Raw genomic sequence first — 22306 nt, 5'->3', positions numbered from 1 at the left:
TATCTAGTTTTAATAATTAACTAATTTAAACTACTTATTTATTAGCATTGAGTCACTTTCATTCTCCCCTTTCTTGGACAAAGTCACCTCAATAAAACTCTCCTCTATTTTTACAAAGGCAAGAATTCAGTTTAAAACAGTTATCAAAAGAAAAGTCAGGAAAAAAGTCAGTCATTTTGTTGAATCATTCTTTATTTAGCAACCACTGAGTTGAGAGGTGCCAACACTGAAAACAGCAGCGAAGAAGTGGTATTCCCTATTTGTTATGAGAATCTTGCTGTAATTTAATACACTTTACAAATTTGTATAGGCGAAGTGAGAATGATGGGAAGTTTTAAAAGTAAAACACTAAGGGATGAGTGTTTTGGTGGACTGTTAACTTCCTTTCCACAAGGAAACATGATATGGCACAAAAGCATTCTACAGATAAACGGACGAGAGAGACGGCGAAGAGAATATTGTGTGAAAAAGGGACAGCGGTCTTTAAGAAACCAACAAAATTCTCACATTCATTCACATAACCTCAACATTTTTCTCCCAGTGCATTAAATGCTTCTTTGAGAACATCTTAAACTTCAGTTAGTATGCCTTCAAAAAATGGCAAGGTGAAACAGAGTAAAATGCTGTAACAGCCAATCATCAGACACCTACACCGTGCCAAGAACGGTAAACGGACCCCCCAGAAAACAAGGTTATTTAAAGTGCAGATGAACCAAGTCAGTCATGCTGGGAACGGAGTGATAATCTGTTGCCGAGTGTTCATGCATACAATTTAGAACAACTTCGAAGGAAGGATTTCAGTGGTCCAACTAAAAAACCCAAAGGGTAGAACATGTGAGTATCAACTGATACAAGTCTATACCCTTAACCTACAATGAAAAAGTAAATAAATATATTGATACTAATTTAAAAAAAAAAAAAAAAAAATCTAAAACTTTCCTCAGAATCTTAATCATTCATCAAGGGTTTTAATGATGAGCAAAATCCCCTTATTTATCCTCTGCTGATTTGTAAGAGAATTACCTAACGCTTTATTTCACATGTGAAAGTAGGAAAGAGTTTCTTCAGAATACTTCTGAGTACTATCAAGAAGCCTACAGGACTCTTGTATTTGTTGTTCCTCCGCGAGTGTGATCCAGGCTACAGCGCGCGAGGCCGCTTGGGGTTAATCTGCTTGCTGGCTTGTTCCTCCTCTTGGAGTGTAGAACGGAATGACCTCACTTTATCTGATAATACGAGCAGACACACATGCATTAATACTCCATTCCACTAGGAGAACACCGAACTCTTCTTTCTAGAGGATGCATTACCTCGGAGCTCAATAAGTATGTCAATCTTCTGGTCAAGAATCTGCTCGAGCTGAGAGGAGTAGGTGTCCACGTCATAATCCACCTCCTCAGTCATCTCCAGGAGAACCTTCTCGTCCTCAAGCCACCTGATAGACTCCTGTCAGCACACACAGTATGAACATAATTAGCAATTCCCTTTTTTAGTTTATAAACAGAAAAAAGCAAGCACAGCAAACCAAACGCTGACATTAAATAGAAACAATCACCTGAAACACAGCCCTGTGGTCCTCCAAAACCTGCTCCTCCATCTCCACCAGCTGAGACACTGCCTCATGGAACGTGAAGAGCTGAGGGGAGACTTCCTCTTCCTGTCAATATTCAAAGACAAGCTTTTATCTCACCTATAATAAGAAGCCTTAATGGTGTATGGTCCACAACATCTAAAAGGAGGCAACAAATCGATTGCCTGATTATTTTTCCTGTTTATGGATTCACTCTTATGCTTATAAATGATATGCAATGTTTATCTTTATAAAGCATGAATACATTGATGACAATATAAAGCCTTTATGGGCAATATAAATATATGCAACATTAAAAATAAAAAATGTGCACAAATTATCATTAGTTACAAAACATTTGCAACTATACACAATCTTTCAAATGTTTGGAGTCAGTATTAAGATTGTTTTTTTTTGTTTTTGTTTTTTTTTAAAGAAATTAATACTTTTATTCAGCAAATACACATTAAATTGATAAAAAAAAGTGACATTGAAAATATGCCCAATAACATAATGTTACAAAAGATTTCCATTTCAAATAAATGCTGTTTTTTGAGCTTTCTTTTCATCAAAGAAACCTGAAAAATTTGTATCAGTTTCCACAAAAATATTAAGCAGTACAACTATTTTCAACATTGATAATAATAATTAAAAAAAAGTTTCTTGAGCAGCAAATCAGCATATCAGAATGATTTCTGAAGGATCATGTGACACTGAAGACTGGAGTAACGATGCTGAAAATTCAGCTTTGTCTTCACGGGAATAAATTACATTTGAATATACATTCAAATAAATAATTAATTTGAATTGTAATATTATTATTATTATTATTATTCATATTTTATTCATACATATTATTTATACATATTATTATTCATACTGTTTTTCTATCCAAAACAAAATCTTACTTCCCCCAAACAATTGAATAGTAGTATATTATTTTAAAAAATAATCTCATTTTGATGTATATTTAATATTTATTGCAAGAATAATAACAAAAATTACACAATACAGTATTTAAACTATAGATATAGACTGTAAAAAAAGTTGGACTTCCTTCCACTGTAGAAAAATGAAGCCAAAATATCCCAGAAACGGTCGTTACTAATTACATCATTTGGAGTCTGTGCAGTAGTGATCCTGAGGTGAAGCCGTGGAATCAAGGTTCTGCCCATAATCGTGACATTACACCCCGTTTGTATAGCATCAAAAACTAAAACCAAACTTATTGGAAAAACAAACACTTGAACATACATCAGCGTGATAAGACCTACCTAAAATGACAGAAATCATCATTGGAAAAAATATATATATTGAAGTGTATATAAAAAATATTTGAAGTGCAATTGGATTTTTTTAGTTTGGCTTGCACCCCATTCAAGCCGGGTGGAGATTGAAATGTTTTGGCTTCACTTTTCAGGATGTGTGTATGTGAACAACTGACTACATACACTTGTGGAGTAGGTAATAAAGTGGAGTAGGTAATAGGAAAAGATGTGTTTTTACATTCTGTTCACAGAGCAGTTTGAGGTCATCTCTCTGAGGGGAGTTGCCCAACTCCCAATCCTCATCCATGATGTCCAGCTGGTTGATGGCGTTGACATTGGGGCGGACTCCCTCTGTCACAGCATTGGGATCCACAGTCAGCTCCTTCACTCTAAATGCACAGATTGACAGCATTTATGATGATGTTTTTAGAGCAATCGTGCTGACCTAAATGACACCATGCACAGGTCACAGGACAGAAAAGCTTCAATATAATCTGGATCTTTAGTACACAGAACAATTAACAAAGTGTAACCTGAAGAGACACTGTATACTCTTATTTTAAAACAGAACCTTACATTATTTATTTAAAAAAAAAAAAAAAAAAAATCTAAAACTCTAAAGATTAACACTTTTAACAAGCATGGTATGACAAAATCTACAAACAGAATTTTTTTAAATACAAATTAAAAGTTCCAGACATTATTCTCATCAAGGTATACAAATTGTAGCCATTTGTGCAGCTAACGCAACTGTTTATGGTGTCATCTAATTTTTTCTAATTATGCACAGTGTTTATGTGCATTAATTTTCATATCATGTGTCATTTCTAAAGGAGAAGGAAGGACAACAGCACCACTACCACAGAAATGCCAGACATTCCCAGGGTTAGAGAAATTAAATGACAGCAGATCAGAGGGGAAATGAAAATGTTTTCATTAACACAACCATTAGTGTGAGAAGTGAGTGCAGCCAATGTGTCTAATACAATGAAACAGACTGTGGTTATACACATTGCTGTGCATGAGTATTTCTTTTCCATGCATCGGTTACAAGCCAGCATGGGATGTTGGGTATCTACTGAGCAGTGCTGGGGAAGCTACTTTGAAACTGCTGACCCAGCTCCCTCATAATGTGAAATACTGTTTGCAACACTACAAGTTACTAATAAAAAAAATCATGTGAAGCTATTTAAGATAGTATTTATATAATGGCATACCTTTAATAATAAATTAATCCGATTATATTATTTTGAATCACAGCAGTATTTTTTCTGATAAGTATTTACTATCAAAACAAAATTACACAACTAATAAAACACCCTCATTTACACAACAGCATTTAACTATATATATCAATATGAACAAGCTGTAAAATTCTATGTTTGGACAGAAGACGAGACATAGTTCTTTATTAAACTTAAAGAAATGCCACAATTTATGAAGACCTCAAAGCAGATATACCAAGAAATACCTCATACATGGCCGCTCCCAATTATAAGGGGCTTTTCTTGCCATTAATGCTTGGATAACATGCCTACATTTTTTTTCCGATTAAAAATAATGGCTAGTGCAGTGGCTGCGATATACTTAAACCTATTAACATGTTGACTTATTGCGAGATGAAAAAAAAAAACATTTTAGTCGCATAACATCAGTTAATGGAAACGCCGTCATTTCGCAATAGTTTTTTTATCGACATTTAGAAAATATCGCAAAAAATTTTGCGCAAATCTGTAATGGAAACCTGGGTACTGAAATTAACGATGTTGGGCTTAACAAAAATTATAGTAGTTGTCGTCAATAGCAATACAAGTGCAATGTGACAGTACTCTACCAATTTTGATGTAGTTCAAATTAAACATCCCAACACTACTTGAGAGATCAACTATTTAAGTTTGTCTATTTGGTTTCAGTTTGACTGAAATACAAAATAGAACAAATCGAAAAAAGAATGATGTAGGGGTTTGTCATTTTTCGCTATGCCTGTTCATGAAAAAGCTAAATTTTGAAAACAGCTACTGACAAATGAAGTCAGTAACTTGTCACTATTTTTAGTTACTCCCCAACACTGCTGCAGTGTATCTGACTGAGAATAAGGTGGGAAGCTGCGTAGACATGTGCTCATACTCATAGGTAGGAGAGGGTTCAGAGCGACTTCCTCCCCCCTGAGAGAAGGGGATGTCAGAGGGGCTAATCCCAAACTCCTTTACTCTGAAGACAGTCAAGACAGAACAGAGAAAAACAGCAAGACAGAGAGAAAAGAGCACAGCCAATCAGGAGAGACAAGTTATGACAAGACTTTTTCCCATCAGCACTTGCATGTCAAATCACTGGTAAATACAAAAATACTTTTTTTTTTAAAGACATTGAAGGCAAAACTTTGAGAGTGATATTTAAAATATCTTCAAAATGGTTGGGAAAAGGCTAGAAGCTACATTGGCGAGAGTTCTTCTCAACTTCCATTTTCATAAACGCACAAAACAGTTCCATGTCCTAACCTGTTGGCATATCTCAGAGTGTTCAGCGTGTTCTCACAGGAGGCCATACCAGGAGAGATGGTGGCGATCTGAGTAGGCAACAGTCACAATTAGAGCTGTGCAAACAGGCCAATGTTTGAGAAAGAGGGCTTAATCAAACTTACCATGCATGTCCTGGAGTTCTCACCGATAAATGAGTCTCTGAGGACCTGTGTGAGCTTGCTTGCTCTGAATGGGGTGTGAGGCTTATTCCGGCCCAGAGCTCTGATACATTCCTAATATTTGGGACATGCAAGATCACAGTGATTAACTGGAAAATTCAAAATTGGGACCTCATGACCAAAAGGTTGCCAACCCATGCTCTAGGGTGGTGTTTTTAAGGCGCTGACCTTTAGAGCCAACAGACTCTTGTTGATTTCGGCTCCCTCCAAACGAGTCTGCCGATCAGCGCTAGACGTGTCTGCTCCACGTTCGTTACCCGCCAGATCAATGAGTGAGAATTTGCCGTGCATCTTGCCCTTCCTTCGTAGTATGATTTGGAAGACGGCATGGCTACGGGATGAGTGGGCATTGGCTGAGGTCTGACCTGATGTCCTGAAATGGAAAATAGGACATTTAAGTCAGAAGTGTCTGGTGTATGTATTGAGACATTGTGTGGCCAAAGATCATGAATCATATTTTGGAAAAGATTTTGAGATATGCATATTTTATACAACAGCAAATAATTCAGTGTACATGCTGATTTACACATCAAGTATAACCTGCAGCTGTTCCCCATTTCAATGAGTTTGAGGACATCCTCAGTGCATTTGACCTCACGTTCCTGAAGCCCAACCACTTGCACTTGCTGCTTTCCATCTTCTAGCACACGCAGCTTAGCCTTCCGATTCAACAGATCAAATACCTAAAGAAGACAAAGACTTTAAACGACTAATAGGCTTTAGTTTAAATCACAGCCATGAGTCAGTTCATCAGTTTTCTAAAATAACACTCCTGATAATCAAAAACAAATCAATGAATGGACATATTATAGCAAATGTGTAAAATGGTATTCACAACACATTTTCAATTAATGGAAAGCGAATGTAACTCATAGCCACTTGCCTTTCCACTGTAAATTTCAAAGAACGTTGCGTAAACCTGAAGATCCAGCTTCTTATAATTTGGTTTCTTCAGCATGAGAAAAACATCTCGAGCTGTGTGTACAACACATAAAATAAATGAGTTGCTTGAAAGGAATTACAAGGTTAAACAAATTACAGGACCAAATAAACATCAATTACCAGCTAATGCATAGATTCCTTTAGAACAATCCTGGTTCTTTCCTGAAAAATCTCCACCCATGGTCTAAAACAAAAAGCAATCAGTGAGCTTTACATCCTATTACTCTGATAAATGAAAAATGAGCAGTACAAGTATTGTGGTATTTAAGTAAAAAAACAAAACAAAAAAAACCTAGTAAACCATCCAAACATGATTTTTTTTTTTAAAAATCTCAATTATATTAAATAAACACTTCTTACGTGAGTTTTTCCACTTCCTGTTTGGCCATAAGCAAAGCATGTGGCCATTCCTCTATCAAAGATGGTTTCCACAAGAGGTCTTGCAGTAAACCTGTGGAGAGAACAATATAAGTTATTTTCCTCTGACAGTGACCATTTCCCAACATTCTTTTTAGAGAAAGATTCTTATTTAATGAACAGAGGATCATCCTCTACCTGTAAACCATTTCATTTGTCGTGCTGTCATCAAAGGCATAATCAAAACGGAATGTTTGGTTCTCTAGGTATCGAGTCAGGTCCACCTTCTGTTTTGGTTCATGAACCATGACAACATCTTTACTTGGAATAGTGATCACATCTAGGTCCTTTACCGTCAGCTCTACAACACAAAAGAGAAATAAATTACAAAATACATAAGTCAATCAAAAATGAAAAAGAAGTATGCTAATTGTCATTTCCGAGGCATTACCTTTTTTATTGAGGGGTCGTTTCCTCACACAAACACATATTCTGTGCTCTTCAATCTGTCGAGACATGAATTGCGTTTTACTTCTCAATGTAAAATGTTGTACTTAACATCCAAGACTGAATTATAAGATATTTTTCTTATTAATAACACATTTTTATAATAATATGATACATTTGAATTCTGTTTTCAGTAATACTATTATTATTATCATCATCATTAAAATGTGAATCTCAAATACAGCTTGTTAGGAACATTTCCGGGTAGTATCCCACCCCAAACTCAAATAGAGAAAAATTTCTGAATAATCATCATAATAAAAACAAAAATAAATTAACTAACAATTACCATAATAAAGAAAATATGGAAAAATACAATATTTTAGTATTTGGTATTTGTTGTATTAAATTTCATTTAAGCTAAATTATTATAAAAAAAAAAAAGTTAAAATATGACCCAGATATTTCTTAATTAATACCTACCAAATCTGTCGTGGTTAGTGGTCGATAGTCCAAACTTGCTCTAAAGTCTCTGATCATCTGAAGTATTTCATAGTTTGGAATCGTTGTATCAATTTCCTTCAAAACAAAACAAGCACATTCACCACAGGAACACAATTAGGTGAAATAATCTATTAGTCAAACCTGAGAAACACATTACAATTAGAAGCTGAGAGACAAGATATGACAGAAAGATGAGAAGTCTCACCTGTGCTCGCTTCTCTCTCAGTTCCTGTTGCTGTAGCCGTCGTCGTTCCCTCTTCTCCTGCAATTTTTCCACTTCCTTCACACAGTTCGACTTCCTCCTCGCTGTTAGAGAGTAGAACACACAATTCCAATTTAACAAAGGCAACAATCGCTTCCTCTCTTTCAGCCCACCCCCTCCCACTCTGTATCTCCCGCTAATATAAGTGTGTATTTGTGTAGACAGAGTGGCTATAGAGACAAGCCAGAGCCTCTGGCAGCTGGCACATGGTAGCGCCAACAGCCCTCTCCATCTTAAAGAGCTCTATTCTCTGAGCAGGCCTTTTCCAAAGTCATTTATCTATGTGCTCTTGCTGTCTACAACACACAAAATTACTGCTATTACTTGCAAACAATAGTATCACCAGAACACGGAATAAAAGTTTAGGCCACATAATGAAGTCATTAATATTCATCCGACTGACTCTAATTTCCTCTACCTAAAAACAGTGTGTAATTTGAACAATGACTCATATTGCAACACTAAACTAGGGATGGGAATTTTTAGACACCTGACGATTTGACTTAATTGGAATTCCGAGAGTTATGATCCAATTCCGAAATTATTTTCTATGCATCTCAATTTGCATAAATATACTAAAATATGACTGCACATAGACACTGTAAGGCACCTTATCTGTATTTTTGTTGTCCTGCATACGCTTTTCCAATAAACTGATTCATAAAATTCTGATTCATGAATTTGTGCAGATCAGTTCAGAATCATTTGAGAAAGAATCACAACACATCTGTGAATCAATTTTGCCCTTAACTCTGCACTAAACAAGCATATCAATTCAAGCAAATCCGTCAAGATGAAAGCTTGTAGTTCTGCCCAAAGGATGTGCAGTATCGTGCTGCGCACAGAAAACAGGTTGAGCATTTTGATTTCAGATTAATTCGGCAGACAGACTCTTGTAAGCTTCATAAATTCAGAGCAAGAGGATTAATCAGGGAGGTTCAGAGTCACGTCAAGGCTGCCCGGTCACAAACAGTCACTGACATTCAGAGGGGCGGCTGGGATAGCCAAACCACACCCCACGAGATTTGAGCCAAGATACGGACGGATGAGCAAGGTTAGGTTTTCTGCAAAATAAAGTCTCTAAAAAGATGCATTCTCTTTATGCATGACATGCATCCTCTGCAGGATGCCTTTCAGAGTTGTCCTATGGGGAAAAGGGGGTTGACATGAACAGACTGAAAAGCACTGAGGGGTGTCATATTACCGTTTTGTTGCTGAGCTAGCTGACTTTGGGTCTGGCTCTGTGTGGGCTGAGAGGGTTGTTGTGCTGGTGGAGGGGGTGCTGATTCTGGCTGCTGCTGCAGTTGGGCCGGTCGTGCCCGAGTTGAGCCAACTTTAAACAGAACACATTAGAGTCAGCAAATCACACAGAGGCTATGTCTGAAAACTTAGGCATAACAGGAGCACTCAAACATGACTATGATGCACAAAAAAGGCCCTCAGGTAGACAGTTTTCCAAATTTTGAAACACAGTCAGTCAGCGTAGTATGCTGAGACAACTATAAGTATTTTAATTTGGCTGAAAGTTGACATTTTGATTAAAAATTATGAGGTCAAATATTTAGAAAATAGATATATCATATCATATTTGCTAAGCAAATTTCTAAAGTCTCTCAAATTGATAGGGTGACCACCTGGTTATTGCTCTGTTGCAGGACAGTAGATGTGATTTTGCGGGACAATGTGGAACACGGGTGTGAGAGAAATTTACTACTATCTTAATATGTAAATATTGATTTACATTAGTTGGAAAGCCTATTTGCCATCACATTGGACGATAACGTTTTAAATCACTAATAAGCTTTGTTAATTTTGACCAGCTCTGAGACTCAGTTTGCCCAGGTTTGAGTGATACAATGTAATTTACTCTACAGGACATATTCAATCTGCTAAATATAATAAACTGAGTAACATGCTAGTACGTAAAATCTAATTTTATACTAAAATACATTTCTTTAAGTAGCGACTAGTTTATTTTCCTTTATTAGACTATGCAAACATTAAATGTGTTTTACCAGATTTAATGCATCTTGAACTTATTTTTTTTGTTGGATCTGGCAGGTTTGATCAGGATTTTCTTATCCAGTCCTGGCTGGTGTAGCTGTATTTAACGACTGATTTTTATATGCATTTTATGTAGGTAGTCTACTCTACTGTTATAAAGATCTCATTTATTTACATTACAAGCTATCAGAATTTCATCTTCCTTTTTGCCAATATCAAAACCGCACCAAACTGCATCTTTTTGCTCAGTTTGGGCCTCTAAATAAAACTGTGTTTATTTTTCCTCAAGTATGGACTCCACATTCTCCTATATCAAACTGTAAAAGCCTGATGTATCAAAGATTGTACTCAACAAAAAACATAAGCAAACTTTTTTCTTTTACTTTTTTTTTAGATTTTTAAATATTTTGTCTAAAGGTTCAATTAACCATTTCATTTCAAAAATAATATTTTATATGTCAGGCTTTACAGGGAGTATTATATTATTGTAAAATAATGCTGAAGAACTATTAATAGTACTGAATATTACAATTCTGTTATACAAGAGTACCCTTTCAAGATAAAGTGCTTGTGGAGTGTGCAATCTCTGAAAACACTGCACCGGACTGAGCACACTAAGCCTGACACATGCATGTGTCACCCCTTCATTCTGAAGCACCCAGCACATGCACACTACATATTTATTTAATTAAATCACAGTCTTTAGCTGATTTATAATCGCACATGCACATAGCTGCAATTCAGAATTTATTGAATTGCAAATATAAATATACCTCTGTTGTCTCTGGATGGGATTTCACTCCTTCCCGGTGCAATAGTTCTACGATTCTGCATACAAACACAAGCGTACAAAAGTTTCAAAAGATGCAAACAATTAGAGTGCAAGTTCAACATTTAACTCTGACCTCATACAAACCTTAGGGATTTTGTTAACTTTCACAGAGCTGGGTGTAGGAGGCGGTGGTGTAACAGGACTCAAGGAAATCTCCTCTTCTGGAGCAACATCTGGATTTAGTGAGAATATGCACTCCAAATCAATCTGTTGCAAAAAAAACAAAAAACAAGTGGTGAAAATTACAATAAATCATTTTTTTCTGATCACTTTTATCCAAAACAGGGTTATTAAAGTTAACTAAAAACACATTTTTGTAAATTTTTCTCAAGTAGCTGCTAAGGCAACATTTCTCATTTTAATAATAATAAAAGAAATAATAAAAACTATATAGACATTTAAAAAAAACTATTAAAAATGACAAAACACACAAAACAAAATTACTAAAAATGTTTTACTAAAATTAAAAGAAAATGGAAAATATCAAAACTAGTTCAAAATATTAATAAAAACTATAATAGAATCTTGATACTAAAAAAAAAAACACTGATCCAAATCATACAAAATAGCCTAATATTAAAAAAAGGCACAGGGTAAATATTTAAAAGGAACACAGCACATAATATCTCAGAGTTTTATACTGCACCTAACAACACCAGCATGTTGTTCCATCCATTATTAAAAACACAGGCAGCTGAGAGGTTGTTAGACTTACCTCTTTCCCTTTGGTGTCTCCATTTTCTATCCATTCCACGGTAACACTTTCATTATCTTCATTTAAAGAGGTCACCATGGCCTGGTGTATTCGCCCTGTAAGAAATCCAACAGCTCTAAGTGAGAAAGACAAATGGAAAACATTCATTCATGTGTTTTGAAATTTTAAACAAGTTTGAGAGGAACTTGGCGAGGTCGTGTATAAGAGGCATGAACGCAAAAATCTGCTTCTCATAGCACTTCAGAAGTTGTGCTTATCAACTACTGAAAAGTCTCAGAGCATCACCGTTAACAAACAGCCATGTTTCCGTATCTATTATTCAGAGCTATTCCTACTCACGTCTCCATCCCTGCAATTATTCAACAGCGGCATCAGCAGGAAAAAGCACATATTATCCTGCCATAAAACAAGCTATTTAAAACCCCACCATGCAACATCAGGCCAAAAGAAAAGTCAAGACCCTACTTTAAGTAAAAGACCGCTAGAGACCTCCTCTGTTTAAGATGTCACAAGCACTGTTCGTCTTCAGAAAGCATGTCAAGAGTCATCTCTATTATGCAATACAAGAAACTTCCCAAAGAGACAGGAGCGGTTTTTCTAACACGTCAACAGATCCAGGCTCATTTGTTTCTTTGCTACACTGAAGTTAAATATAACACAGCCTTCTAAAAGAGATAAAATCAAAATCTGTTCTGACAGTCTTCAAAATTGTATTGATGACAATACCAATGAAATGGCACTGAATGCTCACAAGACACAAACAACACTAGTTTTTACTAAATCTACATTTCTGTACTGAGCTGAAACTAATTTGATGGTTATTACAGAATTACTGTCTTAATCTTCATTAAACATCTTAAATATATTGCCTTTTTATGACCAATTAAATACAGATTTAATATAAGTGTCCATAACAAATATGCAGATCAATGTGTGTTTAATTTCTGGTTTGAGACTAAATTACCATTAAACTACAATGAAAACATAATATTCATTATGAATGCTTTAAAGGGTTAGTTCACCCAAAAATGAAAATGATGTAATTAATTACTTACCCTCATGCCGTTCCAAACCCGTAAGACCTTCGTTAATCTTCGGAACACAAATTAAGATATTTTAGTTTAAATCCGATGTTTCCGAGAGGCCTCCATAGGGAGCAATGACACTTCCTCTCTCAAGATCCATAAAGGTACTAAAAACATATTTAAATCGGTTCATGTGAGTACAGTGGTTCAATATTAATATTATATAGTGACGAGAATATTTTTGGTGCGCCAAAAAAAACAAAGTAACGACTTATTTAGTGATGGCCGATTTCAAAACACTGCTTCAGGAAGCATCAGAGCACAGATGAATCAGTGTGTCGAATCTGCTGTTCGGAGCGCCAAAGTCACGTGATTTCAGCCGTTGGCAGTTTGACACGCGATCTGAAACATGATTCAACACACTGATCTATTATGCTCTGATGCTTCATGAAGCAGTGTTTTGAAATCGGCCATCACTAAATAAGTTGTTATTTTGTTTTTTTTTGGCACACCAAAAATATTCTCGTCCCTTTATAATATTAATATTGAACCACTGTACTCACATGAACAGATTTAAATATGTTTTTAGAACCTTTATGGATCTTGAGAGAGGAAATGTCTTTGCTCCCTATGAAGGCCTCATGGAGCCATCGGATTTCAACTAAAATACCTTAATTTGTGTTCTGAAGATTAACGAAGGTCTTATGGGTGTGGAACTCCATGAGGGTGAGTAATAAATGACAGAATTTTCATTTTTGGGTGAACTTACCCTTTAATGTGACTACAGTGGTTCAACCTTAATGTTATGAAGTGACAAGAATATAACGACTTTATTCAACAATATCTAGTGATGGGTGATTTCAAAACACTGCTTCATGAAGCTTCGAAGCTTTACGAATCTTTTGTTTTGGATCTTTTGACTTTGGCAGTTTGATACACGCTCCTAACCACTGATTCAAAACAAAAGATTCGTAAAGCTTCATGAAGCAGTGTTTTGAAATCGCCCATCATTAGATATTGTTGAATAAATGTTTTTTTGGTATAACATTAAGGTTGAACCACTGTAGTCACAACTGTTTTAAATATGTCTTTAGTATCTTTCTGGGCACTGAAAGTGTGAATTATCTTGCCGTCAATGAAGGCCTCACTGAGCCATTGGATTTTATCAAAAATATCTTAATTTGTGTTCCGAAGATGAACGAAGGTCTTATGGGTGTGGAACGACATGAGGGTGAGAAATTATTGACAGAATGTTCATTTTAGGGTGAACTAACCCGTTAATGACAATAATAATGATTAGTAACAGTAGTGTTACTATTGTTGGTATTTATGCAAAGTTGTTTTACTATCTAAATGGGAAAAATAGTTTTCACCTTTGTCTTGGGCCAATTATAAACCATTTTTAACCTTAAAATGAACAGCTGTTATTTAAAAAGTTGACTAGATATCCAAACAATACATTAAATAGGCTTCTTTGCATATAAAAGCCTTTATTTGGTTCTATTTATGAGTGATTGGACTGTGAATATTGGTAATATATTATATATATATATATATATATATATATATATATATAAATAAATATAAAAGTCACTGATCATCTGTCCATAATAATGCAACAAGTCCCAAGCTGTCAGCATTTCCTTTGGCCAGTAGGATGAGATCAATCTATTGAGCCCAAAGAATGACACATTACATAACTTTTAGGGAACTTGCTTGTCATCTACAAATCATGACACTTATAGTCATATGTCCAGATTATCATAAATATGGAAACTCTCTGATGTCATCATAACTTTAATTGAGTGACTGATGTGAAGTGAGTTGCATCAAAACTTATAGTGGGTTTAAAGCTCAAAACTACCAAGCTAAACCAGCTGGTTTGAGTGAACCCAGCAACCTCCCTCTCTCCACACTTATTTACACCCAATCTGTAAAACAAAACATTCATTCGCAAGTGACTTAAGATGGCTAACCCAAATGAATCCAGAATCTACTATACTTACAAAATTATCTTCCCTACCAATATAAGACATAAATAATTCCCCAATAATATCCACCAAGTAAGCCAGTTTCTGAGCTCAAATCAAATACAATAGCACACATTATGAATAACTAAACAAACTCCACCCGGATTTAGCAGGTGGCTAACGTAAACCGACAGTTGCACTGTTGATTGACACAAGCTCGTTAACTACCCCGGCAACCAACACCAACAGAGCAAACTTAACGCCATATATCGATTTATTCCAGGCTCAACCACCTAAACTGTCGTTTCTGTCATGTGTATTTGTGAGGTAACGTTAGCATCCGTTAGCCGAACCGGGGCAACGACTTTAACGGACGGTTACAAGCGACCCAAATATGAACTCACCATCGCTGCGCTTTATCTCCACATAAATCCCCACGACGATCTTGCCGAAGTTCACCGCCATGGCTCATTTATGGGACGAGGGGAATACTCAAACAGAAGGGCGTGTGGAAACTAAAAAACAGTGTTTGTGTTTGAATTTTTCACATTTGTTGTTCCGTGTTGCTCAAAACCGGGAGGCGGCCACAGTGCGAGACATAAAAGAGGGAGAGAGTACAGGGCGCATGCGCGGGGGACGTTCGACTTGCGTGGTTTTTTCCCCCCACAAGCCCCGCCTTCTGCGCTAGGATTGGCTAGAAGTAGCTGGAGGTTTGAGATCGGACAGTTGAGGTAACCTTAGCAACCATAGTAAGCGGAGAGAGGTTGCTGCTGTATGGCAGAAATGAAAGTGTGTTGATGGTTGTGTTCATTGTTATGACAGTAGGCACATTGAACTTAGTTTGGAGAAATATGTGTAATAATCACTTATCACGAAACAAATAGGTATAATTAGTTAGCTAGTGAAAGTTATTTGTTTCGCATGTGCCTCTGTATTGAATACATGCGTTGTGTTTCTTCAAAATTGTGAGTATTTCATATAAAATCACATAAATAAAAGGAGAAAAGTCAAAGAAAATGGGGTTAATGGCAGTGCACAATTGTTTGAATTTGTTTAACTTGATTCTATTAGGTCGATAAGCACTATTATGATTAATAAATAAGTAAAATAAATAAATAAACTATATTTAAAATTAAAGCACTAAAGTACTAAGAACGAGGATCTGACTGATTGAACTGACTGTCACTCAGTTTGTCACAATGTCAATCTCGTTCACAACAACTAACGTTATATATATCTCATTTGTTTTCATTTGTGAGGAAGCGTTTATGATGCTTGCACATCTCTATATTCCTAGAGTTTCTTTTGTAGATTTGTAATGCTAGACACGCACATTTATTTCGGTTGTGAGAATGTGGTCGGTAGACTTTCGATTGTTGTGAGAATGACTCGTTTTAATGAATCATTATAGGGAGTGATTCAATGAATCACTTATAACACTTGTCGTCGCCACTTATTATATTCCCTACCAATAATAATTTCCCAATAATCTACATCAAGTAAGCCAGTTGCTGAGCAATATTGAGCAAGAAAGGAACAAAAAAATGAATCTTTTTATTGAACTGCTTCAAATGATTCGAGTCACTGGGATGAATCAAAATCCACATCGCTACAAATCATGTGAAATCTGACACTATTAAAGCAGGTTATGTCGCCTCATTGGTCTACATAAGCTTTTTTTTAATGAATGGAGTTGGGACTGCTGACTGTAAAGTTCTGTATGTTTAACACTGTACTCTCATCTGTGTTGAGAGGAAGTTCTGACGTTTGCTTCCTTAATTCTTTGTCCATTATCTACCTTAGAAATCCCAGGATTGCAAAATGGGCTTTTGCTTTCAGTTGCTTTTAGATATAACCCATTCGAGCATCAAAGCGATTCAGTCTGCTGAATGAGACGGAGGAGAAATGGCAGACAGTCCAGATGAAACTACCGAATTAATAAGAAGCAAACCAGCCCGAATCAGGTGACTTTTTCGTTTTTTTCCCCATGTATGGTCTCAGTTTTTTTTCTTCTTCATGGTTTTCATGTATTTATTTGATTGTTTATACTTTTCAGACATGGAAGGCTTTTCCTTGCTGTCTTTTCAGCTGTTTTGGGCAATTTCAATTTTGGATTTGCCTTAGTGTTCCCCTCCCCTGTCATCCCCCAGCTTAAGAAGGGTGATGACCCTCGGCTCCAAATGGACATCCATCAGATATCATGGTTTGGTGTAAGATAATTTATGTATAGAAGTGTGCATCTATGTATGATGTGTTCAGTGGCTAGTTGCATATACTTAGCCTTTATGTTGAGACTGTGTCTTTAGAGCTAGTCAGACCAACTTGTAGTTTGTTAAGGGGTAAGTAGTCTCACTTTTCAGATTCAAATTGGGCCAATCTGTTTGTTTATGTGACTGACATAAAAAATGACGACTAGCTTGTAAGACCAGTCTTAGCAGTTCATGCAACTGACCACAGGTCTATAATGAGAAAGTACATCATTCTATCTAAATAGTTTCTTTTCTGTCATTTAGTCGATTTTCACCCTTGGAGCAGCTTTAGGGGGTCTTAGTGCCATGGTGCTGAATGACCGAGTTGGGAGAAAGATGAGCATCATGTTGTCTGGAGTACCATCTGCTGCAGGTCTCCTTGTCATGGGGGCTGCACAAAATTTCTGGATGTTATTATGGGGCCGATTTCTGACTGGCATCGCTGGTGGTATCACTGCTGGCTCCATTCCTGTAAGTTATCTGTTAGTCCACCTTGTTTGTCAATGTTTGTATGGCAACGTGTTGTTAAAGGGTTCATGACATAAAAAAATCTAATTAGCTTTTATCTTTTGAGATATAAGAGGTCTTTGTACCATTAAAAAATCCTGCAAGATTCAAAGCTTAAAACATCCTCCTCATTATAAACAAAGCATTTATTTAACCAAGCTCCGAAAACGGCTTATTGTGGGATAGGATTTGTGACGGCACATGAGCAAATACATGCCTCCAGAGCAAGACATCGATGAATATACATCATCTCAACTTAGGCCCCGCCCACTGGTGTTAAGTTGTTTGCTTACACCGGATATGAGCGTCATGTCGCGTCAAAAGCAAATAGAACCCATTATAATCACTGACGCTGTCTACACTGGATACAGTAACAGTATATTGATGCGCGTTCTGTTTATGATGTAATCTACATGATTTCTGTTTGCTGGCAACAGGACAAATAGACGCTTGACGCGTCTTGTGTAAACAGCACGTTTGCGTCTCTGTACAGACTTCAAAAGGACCTCAGAGTCAGAAACAATGGACGGTTTATTTTTAATGGCATCCCGGAACGCGTCAGGGGATTATATGTTTGTTCAGAGCATTTGACTGCAGATTTTTTTGTAAACGAGGCACAGCATAATGGAGAGGTTGCAAAGAAACTTTTGTTGAAAGAGGAAGCAGCCAGCTGTGTTGGATCTGACAGCAGCTGCATCATAAACTATAACTAAATAATTTCATAATGCTCTGTCTGTAAATGACAGTTTTATATGGATAATGTTTCAAAACACTTACTCGCTTGCAATAGCGAATGACCGTTGATACTGTTTCCTATGCAGTGACGTTAGCCAATCATAACAGTAGCTGTTTACTGACAAGCCTTAAAGGAGCTGCCTCTTAAAAACCGATCATTTCAGACAGAGGGTCAGAATGTGATTATTTTTTTGTGCAAAAAAACTTTATTAACATTTATAAGTGAACCTCAAGGAACATATAAAAATAATTTTCAAAAATCCATGTCATGACCCTTTTAAATATAAGGCACATTAAATGTCAGTGTATATACGGGTTTGTTTATTGTGCCTAATGGATCTCATTAACAAAAATGTTTTTTCACACAGGTGTATGTGTCAGAGATTTCACACGCATCTGTGAGGGGTATGCTGGGATCGTGTCCTCAGATCACAGCTGTCTTTGGAAGTCTAGCACTCTACGCTCTTGGTGAGAGAGCTCATATTTCTCGGGTTGTTTTGGCTGTATGATGAAGCACACTTTCTCCAACACTTTCAAGAATTTCCAAGCATTTGTCATATGCATTGTCCTGTAAGTTCTCTATGAATGATGCTATTTTATGGTCTCTTTCCAGGCCTGATTTTGCCATGGAGATGGCTGGCTGTGGCCGGGGAGATTCCTGTGGTTATCATGATGATTTTGCTTTGCTTTATGCCGACCTCCCCACGTTATCTTACCATGAAAGGAAACAGAGCAAAAGCAGTCAAATCGCTAGAATGGCTCAGGGGCCCCAATTCTGATTACTTGACTGAGTTCAATAAGATCGAGCGCAGTATTAACTCTCAGGTAAAAGGCATTTTGCTGTGAATTATGTGATAATTATGTTATCAGGGCGGTTTTGCCATAAAAGAAAAGGTCATGCAATTGAATACAATAAGGGAGAATGGGGTCATTTGTATTGTTCCATTTGTTTAATCACAAATTTCAATATTCAGAAAGCTTAAGGTATAAAAGCTGTTTAAAGATGTGATGCATTTGAATTTTAACCTAAACACAAGTTGTTGGTTAAATTTCAAATAGCAAATTGTATGATTGAATTGAAAAAAATCTTCTGCACAAGGGGGTCTGGCAATTATTGTTTGATTTAGTTATTGTTGTAGAAAAAAAATCGAACATGCATTAGACAAAAATACAATATTAAATGTCTTGCATGATCTCTCCAACAGGGCGCACAATGGAGTGATCTTAAAACACCTTTATACTATAAACCTATCCTAATCTCAGTCTTTATGAGATTTCTGCAGCAGATGACTGGTATAACCCCAATTCTGGTATATTTGGAGCCCATCTTCCACATGACAGCTATATCACTGGTATGTCTCACAGAGTATATTTACCTATTTATTACTATGAAAAAACTGAAAGCGCATTTACCCACTTTAATAAAAAATGTCATTCAGGAACCGAAATATGATGCAGCATTAGTGGGAGCTGTAAGATTGATCTCTGTCGCTATTGCAGCCAGTTTGATGGACAAAGCAGGTCGAAAAGCTTTGCTCTTCACTTCAGGTTTGTGTAGAATGAAATAAAGTGTTATACTTGGTAAATTTATTGGAAACAGACCAATGAATAAAAGATCTTATTTTTTTCCCTTTAGGATTTTTGATGTATCTAGCCACGCTTTCAATGACCATGTACACCCACAGAACACCATGCAGCCATGGCAATCTTACCTTAACAGAGGGTTTGAAGAGCGCCGATGGAGGCTCAACAAGCCCTGCCTTCGATCCAGTGACTCTAATTCCTCTCATTAGCACTATGGTCATCATATTTGGTGAGTTTGCTTAGTTTCAGGAAGTTTATTTATGTACAGTGTGACCAGTTTGCTTTTACTTAATGCACAACTCACTTTTTGTTGAAAGTGAAAGGCCAAGTATGGTAACCAATACTTGGAATTCCGAATATGGGTGTTCACTACTCCTTGGAATTAGGAGTAGTAAGTAGTGAACACATATACATTGCATACTCTGAATTTGTCGGAATTCTGAGTATGGGTGTTCACACACACCCGGAACAGTGGGCAACCATTTTGCTGTGGCGCTCAGGGAGCGATTGGGGGTTAGGTGCCTTTCTCAAGGGCACCGCAATCATTTTCTGCTGGTATTAAGACTCGAACCTGACTCTCAAACCATTAGGCCATGACTGCCCCATTATTACACTTTAGTTAAGGATGTTATAGCTTAACATTTTAATTTTGAAATGGCTTAAAAGGGATTAGAATTAGAAGTTTTTACTTTTAAAGCCAATTCACACTGGACCAACAGATGCCAACCAATGGCAGTAGACACTTTGTCAGGTTTTGTCAGATCAGAGTGTTTCCCATGTCGATTTGGTCGGCACTTGTTTTTGCCGATTCAACGTTCATTTGTGGGCTCATAAAATATCTGAGAAGTGACTGTAAACTGGTGATATGTCCACAGTGGTTGGTGCCTGTTGGTCTAGTTCTGTTTCCTCATGTAGAATAACATTCAGCATAACTTCACTGATAACTTTCCCATGCAGGTTATGCTATGGGTTGGGGACCAATCACATGGCTGCTAATGTCAGAGATTTTACCCTTGGGTGCACGTGGTGTAGCATCTGGTTTGTGTGTTGGTGTTAGCTGGATCACGGCCTTTGTACTGACACAACTCTTCATGCACGCGGTGGTGAGCTAAATCTCTTTTTTACACACATAGAAACAGGAAATGAAAAATACTGGCTATTACCTATAAAAGTACCTATCTTTATTCATTAATCTGATACTTATCTGAACTTTAGCATGTGCAACGTCCTTGTTCAAGACATTAAAAGAAAATACAAGTTGCTCTTGATAATTTACTTGTTATTCATGTTTCTTATCTGATTTTTATTGAAGTATAACTGTCAAAGGCAAACTTGATAACACATCTTTTCATATAGGAAGCCTATGGACTTTTTGCACCTTTCCTGTTCTTCTGTGTCGTCTCTGTAGTGAATATAATATTCACTGCTAAATGTGTGCCGGAAACTAAAGGCCGGACTCTGGAGGAGATTGAGAACTATTTCAGGACTGGCCGAACCTTCACCATTCTTGAGCCTTAAAATGTCCATATATGCTATTTCTATGACAGATAATATTAATGTATAGTACACACACACTTCTATCCTAATGTTCCTGTGATGTAAATACATGAATTTCTCTTAAAAATGCTATGTCTAATATCCATTTACTAGAATAATCTAAAAGTATAATATTTCAATAATTGTGTATATATTGTATATGTATGTATTAAATGTCTACCATCCTCTCAGTTTCTATATGATAAGATTATGTGACTGGACACTGCACTTCCCTTTCACCGTTCCGCAATTGTTTCAATCAGTGTGGCCAAACTAAACCTATATTGCACAAAATGTGTTTGTCCAGGAACAAAAGTACAATGATACAGAGAAGTTCAGAAAGCATTATTTCATCTAGATGGGTGTGGACCGCAGCTAGACTTGAGCAAGAATAAATTCTACTGGCCTTGGTCATGTGCTGATAAATAAATATTAGGTAACACTTTACAGTAAAGTTCATTAGATAACATTAGTTAACATGAACTGCATACAGCATTTATTAATCTTCGTTAATGGTAATTTCAACATTTACTAATACATTTTTAAAATCTTGTTAACAGTTAATGCACTGTGAACTAACATGAACAAACAATGAACAAATGTATTTTCATTAACTAACGTTAACGAAGATTAGTAAATATACTGTAACAAATGTATTGCTCATGGTTAGTTCATGTTAGTTTATACATTGACTAATGTTTAACTAATGAACCTTATTGTAAAATGTTACCAAATATTAATTGTTAATCACTGAAGTTAATGTAGCTGTGCACAAAAATGATTCTTTGGTTCTTATTTATACTTCCTTTTATTTTGTTTGTTGTTTTTCTGGATTCTTCTTTCCCAATTAATTAGATAGATCTGTTTTTTTCCAGTAAGCATATTTTTCGAACAAAAGCTTTCTGTTTTAGAGAAAACAGAAGTTTCTTCTCATCCGCAGCTTTGATATGATTCCTCTTTCTTCTTTCAAACTGTATGATGCTGCGGTGCTTCCTGTCAATCAACACTGACTCTGTGGTATGCACCAAAGCCTACTACAGTTTTGAAGGCTAAAAATTTGTCAAAACACCTACAGGCGGTATGCAGTGCATTATTCATCTG

At 36.4% G+C, this 22306-nt stretch overlaps 2 protein-coding genes across 6 annotated transcripts; one reads left to right on the top strand and one right to left on the bottom strand.

Annotated features, from left to right (window-relative positions):
- Positions 1 to 174: 174 nt before the first annotated feature.
- On the bottom strand, positions 175 to 15229 carry kif2a (kinesin family member 2a). 4 transcript variants are annotated; one of them, XM_048211459.1, is made up of 21 exons: positions 14999 to 15229; positions 11600 to 11714; positions 10969 to 11091; positions 10826 to 10880; positions 9253 to 9381; positions 7992 to 8092; positions 7766 to 7861; positions 7287 to 7341; positions 7034 to 7196; positions 6839 to 6929; positions 6599 to 6662; positions 6420 to 6511; positions 6077 to 6219; positions 5705 to 5909; positions 5480 to 5590; positions 5337 to 5404; positions 4966 to 5049; positions 3077 to 3227; positions 1556 to 1657; positions 1311 to 1446; positions 175 to 1226 (listed from the first exon to the last, which is right to left on the bottom strand). In XM_048211459.1, the coding sequence occupies exons 2-21, from the start codon at positions 11675 to 11677 to the stop codon at positions 1141 to 1143; spliced, it is 2133 nt and encodes a 710-aa protein (XP_048067416.1). In that variant the 5' UTR covers positions 11678 to 11714; positions 14999 to 15229; the 3' UTR covers positions 175 to 1140. The 4 variants fall into 4 exon arrangements, with proteins under 4 accessions (XP_048067416.1, XP_048067415.1, XP_048067417.1 ...); XM_048211458.1 differs by having other exon boundaries at positions 11600 to 11694; XM_048211460.1 differs by lacking the exon at positions 14999 to 15229 and adding an exon at positions 11939 to 12080 and having other exon boundaries at positions 11600 to 11694.
- Positions 15230 to 15354: 125 nt separating this feature from the next.
- slc2a6 (solute carrier family 2 member 6) lies at positions 15355 to 21393 on the top strand. Of its 2 annotated transcripts, XM_048211462.1 has the most exons (11): positions 15355 to 15559; positions 16398 to 16558; positions 16651 to 16804; positions 17108 to 17314; positions 18454 to 18553; positions 18699 to 18910; positions 19291 to 19437; positions 19525 to 19633; positions 19722 to 19898; positions 20627 to 20772; positions 21026 to 21393. In XM_048211462.1, the coding sequence occupies exons 2-11, from the start codon at positions 16500 to 16502 to the stop codon at positions 21185 to 21187; spliced, it is 1473 nt and encodes a 490-aa protein (XP_048067419.1). In that variant the 5' UTR covers positions 15355 to 15559; positions 16398 to 16499; the 3' UTR covers positions 21188 to 21393. The 2 variants fall into 2 exon arrangements, with proteins under 2 accessions (XP_048067419.1, XP_048067421.1); XM_048211464.1 differs by lacking the exon at positions 15355 to 15559 and having other exon boundaries at positions 16325 to 16558.
- Positions 21394 to 22306: the final 913 nt, after the last annotated feature.

This window comes from Megalobrama amblycephala, linkage group LG12 (genome assembly GCF_018812025.1).
Source record: "Megalobrama amblycephala isolate DHTTF-2021 linkage group LG12, ASM1881202v1, whole genome shotgun sequence".
Lineage (NCBI taxonomy): Eukaryota > Metazoa > Chordata > Actinopteri > Cypriniformes > Xenocyprididae > Megalobrama > Megalobrama amblycephala.
This window is presented reverse-complemented; position numbering and strand designations above follow the sequence as displayed.

Bases quoted from the DNA above. Each gene is read 5' to 3' on its own strand.
- kif2a (XM_048211458.1), bottom strand. From the start codon at position 15,059: ATGGCGGTGAACTTCGGCAAGATCGTCGTGGGGATTTATGTGGAGATA. The intron at 3,228-4,965 runs GTATGAGCACAT...CTGTGCATTTAG, and splicing joins GAACCCTCTCCTACCTATGA to AGTGAAGGAGCTGACTGTGG. The intron at 1,658-3,076 runs GTAAAAACACAT...GAATATTGACAG, and splicing joins AACTGCTCTGTGAACAGAAT to GAAGAGGAAGTCTCCCCTCA.
- slc2a6 (XM_048211462.1), top strand. From the start codon at position 16,500: ATGGCAGACAGTCCAGATGAAACTACCGAATTAATAAGAAGCAAACCA. The intron at 16,805-17,107 runs GTAAGATAATTT...TCTGTCATTTAG, and splicing joins ATCAGATATCATGGTTTGGT to TCGATTTTCACCCTTGGAGC. The intron at 20,773-21,025 runs GTGAGCTAAATC...CTTTTCATATAG, and splicing joins AACTCTTCATGCACGCGGTG to GAAGCCTATGGACTTTTTGC.